The sequence below is a fragment of the Nematolebias whitei genome, chromosome 17 (genome assembly GCF_014905685.2).
Source record: "Nematolebias whitei isolate Nwh7 chromosome 17, NemWhi1, whole genome shotgun sequence".
In the NCBI taxonomy this organism is placed as follows: Eukaryota; Metazoa; Chordata; class Actinopteri; order Cyprinodontiformes; family Rivulidae; genus Nematolebias; species Nematolebias whitei.
In genome coordinates, this window is record NC_056514.1 from 41,372,152 (window position 1) to 41,382,358 (window position 10,207).

The 10,207-nt window shown below is 41.6% G+C and overlaps 1 protein-coding gene across 1 annotated transcript; it reads right to left on the reverse strand.

Moving 5' to 3' along the window:
* Nucleotides 1-97: 97 nt before the first annotated feature.
* Nucleotides 98-4,622, reverse strand: si:ch73-256g18.2 (small integral membrane protein 36). The gene is made up of 2 exons (XM_037691710.1): nucleotides 4,106-4,622; nucleotides 98-462 (listed from the first exon to the last, which is right to left on the reverse strand). The coding sequence occupies exon 1, from the start codon at nucleotides 4,538-4,540 to the stop codon at nucleotides 4,217-4,219; it is 324 nt and encodes a 107-aa protein (XP_037547638.1). The 5' UTR covers nucleotides 4,541-4,622; the 3' UTR covers nucleotides 98-462; nucleotides 4,106-4,216.
* Nucleotides 4,623-10,207: the final 5,585 nt, after the last annotated feature.

Sequence of the window (10,207 nt, forward strand, 5' to 3'; positions counted from 1 at the left end):
ACACAAACAACAACGACAATTAATTGCTCTTCCCTATACAACAAAACACCCCCGGTGCGCCCCCGTTGTTTTTTCCCCCCCCCCCCCCCCCCCCCCCATTATTTGTGGATTCTCAGACCAGTCAGATGTTTGTGTTCCCAGCTCATGAAAGAAGCTGAATCAGATTTGTCTAAGAACATTCCAACCTGTTAGAAAAGGAAACTCAATGAAGCGGTTTCTTCTTCTGCTGGTCAGAAAAGTTTCAGCACCACTTAGAGCATCGCCCTGCTGCCTCTGTTGGATGATAAAATGTTCAGATCTCCTTCAGTGTCTCTGTCAGGTGGGAGCAGATGCCCAGGTCCAGTTGGAGAGGTTCTGGTTCAGGAGAAGACCTGATAATGATGGTATTCCTTCACCAGGCCCTGGTCAAACCTGGCAAAAGTCCTGGGTCTTTGAAGGGAAGTGAATTCTCTCTGGGAAGACCTGAGAGACAAAGATGAAAAGATGTTTAATTTATTGGTTATTGTTTTTTATTTATAAATTATTATAAATGTTTATAAACATTTATGGATATGTATAAATGTTTATTAAGGTTTATGAATATTTATAATATTTATGAATATTTTTAAATGTTTATAATCTTTATAAATGTTTATGAATATTTATGAATGTTTATAATATTCATAAATGTTTATGAATATTTATGTTTATAACAATTTTAAAATGATCCTAAATATGTCTGAGAATTTATAAGTGTTTATGATTTCTTCTCGTTCTTCAGATCCTGTGTTCTGTTTCAGCAGGTAACTGAGGACGTCTCGGTTGTTGAGCTGTGAACACGTGACGCATCAAAACCTTCGGCTCGTTCAGGACATTCCTGCTGCGACGTTTGGTTTGTTTCAGTTTTTACTTTTTGAAACATTCAGCGTTGTCGGCCATGTTTGTCTCAATGAATGTCTCTGTGCTGTTTACAACGTCTTCCTGCTCATTCCGGCTGTTCTTACACTTAATCTTTTTCGGTTCCTTTCTTGTTAATTTCAGCTTTTTGGTTATCTATTCAGCCTCTTTCTATGTATTTCAGTTTATTCTGCTCATTTTGGCTTTTTTTACTATTTATTCAGCCTTTTGTACACATTTCAGCTGTTTTTCTGCTGCTTTCTTGTTTTATTTTCTTCTCTTAGCAAATGCCATCTGTTCAACTTGCAGCAGCAGTTTAGAGATGACACATGTTCAGCTCTTTCAGCAGCTGTCAGCTGAAATCCTTCACGCTGTATTTTCTCAGGTCAGGCCGTTTCTCTGGTTAAACGTTGTTGACATGTCTTTCAGCAGGTCAGGGCTCAGCCGAAGGATTTCCCTCCCAACAACATCAGCTGCGTTCTTCCTTCAGCCTCTTGACTCCAACATCTGCTGCCACACATCTGAACCGAGCACGAGTTAGAGTCCCGGGTGTCCCGCAGGCGTCAGAGGGATGAGCTGAATCATCGTTTCTCTGGCTCGGGAGGCTTGGTGCTGTCTGGACCGGTTCTGTTGGTCGCTGTTTGTTTTCTGTGCTCAGTTTATTGTGATCTTCAGTTTTATTCGGTTCTTGTCGTTTCTCTGGGTCTTTTCCCATCCCTCAGTCTTTCTGCCACGCCCACTTCAGCTTGCTTTACCGCAGCTGCAGCCACTCTCCCCATGGACCTCGGCCCGTTTGTTGTTTTCACTTCCTCACCAGTCGAGCATTAATGGCCCCTCGTGTTGCTGTTCATCTCGTCAGGTTCATGTTTTTGATGATAGGTTTTTGTTCTTGTTTAAAACAATAAAGTTAATTTGTTTAACCCCTTCGGTCCCGTCTGTATTCTGGCTCCAAACTGTGAAACTCTCTTAAGTTTAATCCTCCATTTCTGCAGCACATCACAGCATCAGAACCTCCTTTGTGAAGGAAAAGTACAAAAACACAAATAATCATGTCTCCTGACAGGAAGTGAACTCAGATCTGCTCAGATCTTTAAAACCTTCAAGATAAATGAAAGGCTTCCCCTGATCGGCCTCCTGCTTCATTTCAAACATCATTCAACGTATTCTGGCTCATCTGTTTATCTTTGATTGTCTCTTTAAATCGATTTAGAACGGCTCTTTGATCCATCCTTTAAATGTGCTTATCTTCTATAATTAACAGAGAAATAACATCTCTGCATCACAATGTTTTTGATATTTTACAGCAGCATCATGAAATAAACTGCTCAGCTTTAGATTTGACGTTAAACTGATTAAACGGACAATCAGCTGCTGCTGTGAGGACAGTAAATCTGGTTTGTGTCTTTGCTGCTGTGACGTCAGCTCTGACGCTCCGAGGATGATTAAATGACGTGTTTAAATGTGAAAATTATCATTCCTTATTATTAAATACTTCTGCTGCCTTCAGGGGTCTCCACAGAGGATCTGAGGTCTTCATCTCCATCACCAACCCTCTTCTGAGTTGTCATCTTTATCGTTGTCCTCTTCATCTTCTTCTGAGTCATCGTTTCTGTCACTGTCCTGATTTCTTCCTTTCAATGGCTAAATTCATCTTCTTTGGTTGTTTTATAGTTATTAAAGTTATTATAGCTATTATAAATGGTATTTTTTATCATCTTCTATGTTTTCCTCTGAATTTTCTAATGTGCCACCTTTTTTTACTCATAGATGTGATTTTTAGGAATGACACGGTGGCTCAGCTGGTAGAGCTCCCGCCTCTCAGCGAGAAGGTCGTCAGATCAAATCCTGGTCCAGAGTATTTCAGGTACTCCAGTTTCCTCCCACAGACCAAAAACATGTATGTTAGACTGATTGGTGACTGTAAATTGTCCCTAGGTGTCACTGATGGACTGGAGACCTGTCCAGGTGTCCTTGATAGACTGCAGACCTGCCCAGGTGTCCCTGTGATGGACTGGAGACCTGTCCATGTGTCACTGATAGACTGAAGACCTGTCCATGTGTCCCCGTGATGCACTGGAGACCTGTCCAGGTGTCCTTGATAGACTGAAGGCCTGTCCAGGTGTCCCTGTGATGGACTGGAGACCTGTCCAGGGTGTCCCCCATCTCTAACACAGTGACTGCTGGACATGGGCACCAGTGACCCCCTTGACCCAAAATGGAAGAAGCGAGTAAAGATAATGAATGGATGGATGATGAATGGATGATGGATGGATGGTGGTTTGATGATGGATGATGGACAGATGATGGATGGATGATGGATGGATGATGATGGATGATAATGGATGATGGATGGATGATGGATGGAGGATGGATGGATGATTGATGGATGATAGATGGATGATGAATGGATGATGATAGATGGATGATGGATGGATGGATGAAAATGGATGGATGATGATGGATGATGATGGATGATGGATGGATGGATGGATGGATGGATGGATGGATGGATGATGGATGGATGATGATGGATGATGGATGGATGGATGGATGATTGATGGATGATAGATGGATGATGAACGGATGATAATGGATGGATGATGATGGATGATGATGGATGGATGGATGATGGATGAGTGATGGATGGATGATGGATGATTTATAATTAAATGTTAATAATGTTTCGTTCTTGTTTTAGCACTAACTACACTGAAGCTTCGTGTCGGTCCTTATAAAACAAAAGTCCCAGTAAAGAAGGTTAAAAACGAGAGTCCTCATCTGCACAGTAAACAAGAACAAGTGTGTGATCTTATTACTGTTGAACTGAAATTCAGATGTTTAAATTCTAATATGCTCTTAAAGCAGGCCATAAAACTTTTTGTTTTTTTTATTGTTTAAAGTCTTGGTGGTGTTTTCATGTCACTAAAATTAAATGACTTTAAGAAACAATTAAACATTATGATGAATGGAACGTCATTTGATGTTGTAGTTTCTTTGTTGAGTTTTGTTAAAATATTTGATAAAATTTTAATTAAGTGAATTCACAGTTCAGAGAAAATACCACCACTCTTAAAATCACTCATGAACATTATAAATGTAGAACACAGCTTTTCAAGCTGACTACAAATGTTTGCTCGTCTTTAACGTCTTAGAAACTCCTTTAAACTTTGGACGGCTGTATCTTCTCCTTCATCAGTTTCTGACCTCTAAGCCTCTTTCAGCTGCTCACCTCTGACTCCACAGCAGACCGTCAACACGTCCAGAATGTTCAGAGTCCAGAGTCCAGGAATAAAAACACAAAGTTCTGCAGCCGCCCGTCATGGCGTCTCCTTCCTCCTCCTCAGACCAGAGTACTCCTCTTCTCCCTCTCCGCTCGGTCCCGGCTCAGGTCCGGCGTCGGCGGCGCAACGTGACCCGACGTGTTGTTGGGCTCGCAGCGGCCCGAGGCGGGCGAGTTCTGCATGACCACCAGGCGTATGGGCGACTGGCTGGGCGGCGCCGTCGCGCTGTCGGGGACGTACTCCTTGGTGGGGTCCTTACCACGGCAGTCATACAAGATGCAGGAGATGAGGAAGACTAGGAGCAGGATGACATAGCTGGCGATGAGGATGATGAGGTTGAGGGTGACGGGGTCAATCTCCAGGTAGAACTCCATAAAACCCATGATGACCCTGCATATCTCACCTGGGTCCAGGGAGGAAGACTGGTCCACCAGGGACCACCGGAGGAGGAAGAGGAGCTGAGCTGGACGGGCAGAGAGAGAAAGAGGAGAACGGCGTGAGCTGATGAAATGAGATGGGCTGAGCGTGGGGGAGGGGACGCTGCAGTGGAGATGAGGCTTTGTGCTTCACCCACATTAATCCTCGCTGCTCCTCAACCTTGACTTTTCAGCAGCCAATGATTAAAGCTGCTCACTTTTAATAACTTAAGCCACCATTTTGATTTGGCCAACCGCAGCGAGACGACGGAACAAGCCTGGCAAAATGGACGTGCCGACGCACACCTGTCAGCCTGCCAGGAGCGCCACCGGTGGGATTTGAGGAGTCATGTAACGTGTATTTATGATGTCACTCAGGCAGATTATCTTCATTCCATTTGATTACATTAAAAGCAGAACCGAGCTCGGAACCGGCACACATCCAGATAAAAACAGACAATTTTGAAAGTAGCGCTGCGAGTTCATCCTGAAGTGAATTAATCTTGAAGTCCACAACCTTTCACACTGATGAAAACACTAGGTGCTGTTTTAATCCTGAGGTTTGAGGACAAAATGAAACAGGCCCCCTCCCTCTCGGTTTTCAAGTCCCATTTAAAACCTCACTACTATTCAGCAGCTTTCAACACCAGATGATCTGTGTTTGATCCTGTATGCTCCACACTGGTTTGTCGACATTATCTGCATCGTTTTTATGTCTATATTCTGATTTACCTCATTTTGTATTTTGCTTTGTGTGTTACCTGTTGTTCTGTCTGTACAGCACTTTGGTTGGTCTTGTTGCTGTTTTAAGTGCTTTATAAATAAAGTGGTATGGTATGGTCTTTTATTGATTGAGGACAATGATCACATGTCATCCAACATCACATGTTAGTGGTAAAAGAATGTGAACCTCTGGGATTATCAATAATCTGAAGGTGAAATTAGAGTCAGGTGTTTTCATGATGATCAGGTGTGAGTGGACACCCTGGTTGATCTAAAGAACAGGATCTATCAAAGTCTGATCTTCACAACATGTTGGTGGATCATGGCAGGAGCAAAGTCTGAGGAGCTCAGAAAAAGACTTGTTGATGCTCATCAGGCTGGAGAAGGTTATAAAACATCTGTAAAGAGTTTGGACTCCACCAGTCCACAGTCAGACAGATTGTGGACAAATGGAGGACATTCAGACCATTGGCACCCTCCCCTGGAGTGGTGGACCAACAAAGATCACTCCAGGAGCAGGTCTGGAATAGTGGGCGAGGTCACAAATGAGCCCAGGGTAACTTCTAACAACTGAAGGTCTCTCTCACATGGACTGATGTTGATGTTCATGAGTCCACCATCAGGAGAACTCTGAACAACAATGGTTCATGGCAGGGTTGAAGGAGAAACCACTGCTCTCCAAGAAGAACATGCTGCTCATCTGCAGTTTGCTAAAGATCACGAGGACGAGCCAGAAGACTGTTGGATGAATGTTCTGAGGACGATGAGACAAAATTTAACTTTTTGTTTTAAATGAAAAGAGTTATGTCTGGAGAAAGGACAACAGCAATCCTGTAGAAGAACCTTATCCCATCTGTGGAACATGGTGGTGGTGGTATCATGGTCTGGGCCTGTTCTGCTGCCTCTGGGCCAGGACGGCTTGTCATCATTGATGGAACAATGAATTCTGAATGATATCAGAGAATTATGGAGGAACATGTCAGAACATCTGTCCATGAAGTGAATCTGAAGAGAAGGTGGGTCATGCAGCAACAATGACCCTCAGCACACAAGTGGTTCTACCAAAGAATGTTCAAGAAGAACAAAGTTCATGTTTTGGAACAGCCAAGTCCAAGTCCTGACCTTCATCCAATCCAGATGTTGTGGAAGGACCTGAAGCTGCAGGTAATGTGAGGAAACCACCAACATCCAGAGTTGAAGCTGTTCTGTACAGAGGAATGGACAAATGTCCTCCAGGCTGGTGAGCAGGACTGATCAGCAGTTCCTGGAAACATTTAGGTGAAGGTGTTGTTGCATGTGGGGGGGGGGGGGGGGGGTCACGCCAGGTACTGAAAGCAAAGGTTCACATACTTTTACCACTCACAGATATTTAATATTGGATCATTTTCATCATTCAACAAATGACCAAGTCTTATATTTTAACTGGATTATTTTTATCTAGTTCTAGGACGTGTGTGAAAATCTGAAATGTTTTAGGTCACATTGGTGCAGAAATATAGAAAATTATAAAGAGTTCACACACTTTGATGCATGGGGTTCTCAAACTTTTGGGTTTAGGGACCCATCATAACACTCATGGTAAATATTTTCCTTCAATTTGTCTTTTTTTAATGCAAAGGAAATATTTCTGTGACATAAATATTTAAGACCTGTTCTTTAATAGTGTTAATACAATTTTTGTGCTTTTAAACATGGAGTATTTTTCATTCAAGACACAATTAATTAACATCATTTTTAATTTGAACTTCCAAAAATTACAATTTTGAGAAAATTAACAGTAACAAAAACAGCTTTAAAACATAACCTATTCAGATAATGAACATGAATGTTTTGCCACTTCTTCATATTATTATAGGAAACTCTTTACAGAAAATTGAACAGAATCATAACAGCAATAGTCAGACCATTCATTCAACCTTTATTTCTACAGGTCAGTCTCATTGAGCCACAAGGACTCATTTACAAGGGAGACCTGATTTAACAAAGAATGATGACAGTCATAAAATAAAGCATGTAAACTGGGAAATATGAATGAAAGAAAATTATATTAAAAAAAAACTAAACAACAACAGCTAGGTTGTAAAGCAGACCAAGAAGTGATTTAAAGATGAAAATGTACCAGTGAGAGAGTCTGCGTGAAGTTAATGGTGACCAGTTAACCAGTGAATACTGGGTGCAATGGTGGGTACGGTAGTTACAGCCAGTTATGGATCTTAGTGCCCATGATAGACAGCATCCAACATCTGCAGCATCCAACATCTGCAGGGTTCTTCTAGGAGCGTTCATGTAAATAATGTCACCGTGATCAATGGAGGGAAGGAAAGTCACAGATACAAGGTGTTTCCTAACATTTAGGGTTAGACAGGATCTGTTTCTGAAAAAGAAACCAGATTAACTTTCAGTTTCTTTACTGGGTTTTCCATGTGGAGCTTAAAAGAGAGATGCGAGTTGATCAAGATACCCAAATATTTATAGGAATCAACAAACTCAATAGGAAAACCATTCAAAGATAATATCGAGAGAAGGACTGCTGGGATCGACTTCCTGTTTGTAAACAGCATCCCTTTGTTTTTGTCGGCGTTTAGGACAAGTTTGAGACGGAACAAATCTGACTAGAGGATGTCAAAAGCTGGAAAATGTTATCAACTGTTTTAGCTCGACAATAAACAACTGTATCATCAGCATAGAAATGTAAGGATGCATCAGGGATGATCTGACCTACATTATCCAGATTGTAAAGAGGGTGGGTCCTAAGACAGAGCCTTGTGGTACACCATTGTTGACTGTTAAATAACTGGAGGAAGTACCATGATGTTGAACACAATGCCTCTGGTCTGAGAGATAGTTATAGAACCAACCAATGGTGTGATCTGAGAAACCGATTTATGAGATCTTATGACACAAGATGTTCTGATCCACAGAGTCAAAATATTTAGACAGGTCTAAGAAAAGTGCAGCACAATAATCCTTAGCATCCAGTGATTTTAAATCCCCAAAGTCCACAAAGATTGAGACCAAACTAAATGTAAAAGTCTACAAGGAGCAAGTGGTACGAGATAGTGTTTCTAGACAGAGTTCTGAGGTTTGATCTGTACTGTTGGTCCAAACTGAAGATAATTACAGCTCCCAAACAGCCTCCTTCCTGTTCGGACTTATCTAATCCAGAACATCTCTGACTCATGAGACTTTATTCTTGATTTAAACACTCCATCCTCCTACTTTCTTCTTCTCTTTTTAAAAACTCTATTTCCTCCTTCTTTCTTCTTCTCTGTTTTTAAATCCTGTTTCTTTCCCTCTTTTTGTTTTCCTTCCTACATTCTTAGTCTTTGCACCTCAGTGGTGATTTTAGCCTCATTTGGGGGGTGCTCAAGTTCCCTTAAATTTTAACTCAGCACCCCTGAAAATAAAGAAACCATCATAAGGATTTTGTAAGGAAGCTCAGTTCTCAGCCAAATTATTGAATAAATTTAGAATAAGAACAGAATAAATGTCGACAGTCAAACGAGTCAGTAAAAGCTATGATTTTTTTTTGTTGCACTAGTCGGATCTTCAACACCACTTGTCAATCATTCCAGTCGGCTTGTCAGCAACTGACTCATCAGCGATGTCAATTTGTTTTGAAATGAATTACCTGCAGGAGCTGCATCTGCCTTTTCCTCCAACATTGTTGGGGTTTTGTATTCCTAACACTTTGCAGTCCGAGGAGAACAGGTCATTCTCACAGTGTTTCCCTGAGTGTTCAGAGGATGGAATACAGTTTATCACATTTCCAAAACCTAATCAAAGTTTTGGAAAAGTGTAAAACATGGATAAACTACCACATGTTCAGCATACATGATCTGACCAAAGCGTATTGGAACCCATGTGCAGGAAGACGAGGAGACTCCAATAAAATAAGTAAAAAGTTTATTGTTGAAGAAACAAAGTACAATGCTGACGGGGCAGCTAACTTACTTTAAAGGAGGACACGACAGGGAGACAGACCATGAAGCCTTGACAGGACAATCCAGAGACAAAGACACAAGTAGCTGAATATAACAAGGTGACAGACACCTGCGGTGGTTAGGATCAGACACGTGCGACAGAACAGGACGGTCGACTCACATCTCTCTTTTAAGCTCCATGTGGAAAACTTGATAAAGAAATGGAAAGTTAAACTGGGTTTGTTTTTCAGAAACAGATCCTGTCTAACTCTGAACCCTGAGGAACACCTTGTATCTGTGACTTTCCTTCCCTCCACTGATTACAGTGACATTATTTACATGAACGCTCCTACAAGAACCCTGCAGATGTTGGATGCTGCAGATGTTGGATGCTGCAGATGTTGGATGCTGTCTATCATGGTGCACTAAGATTCATAACTGGCTGTAACTACCGTACCCACCACTGCACCCAGTATTCACTGGTTAACTGGTCACCATTAACTTCACGCAGACTCTCTCACTGGTACATTTTCATCTTTAAATCACTTCTTGGTCTGCTGCCTTCATACATCTCCTCCTACATGTCTCTGTGTGAGTGCAGCTACAGCGTGCGCTCTCAGGACATCATTACCTGCAGTGTTCCCTCAGTGAGGACTGAACTAGACAAGAGGACCTTCTCCTACTCCGCTCCTGTTTCCTGGAATATCTTGTAAAAAGATCTGAAGCTCTCGACCTTTGACCTCTCTAAGTGGCTTCAAACATCTGCTGAGTTCATGGGAAAACAAACGCAGACAAGTTAGTTTTCTACATCGCCTTACAACCTAGCTGTTTTTATCTACTTTTCCTTTTGATTGTCCTTTTGGTTGCCATTTTATTTTAACTTGTAAAAAAAATTAATAATAATTTGTGCGCATCCTTTATGATTGTCTATTGTTGTCTTTGTTGGCCACTGTTGTCATCACTCTTAGTTAAAAAATTCAGGTCTCTC

What these genes read in the sequence shown, in the direction of transcription:
- si:ch73-256g18.2 (XM_037691710.1), bottom strand. Translation starts at nt 4,540, where the DNA reads ATGGGTTTTATGGAGTTCTACCTGGAGATTGACCCCGTCACCCTCAAC.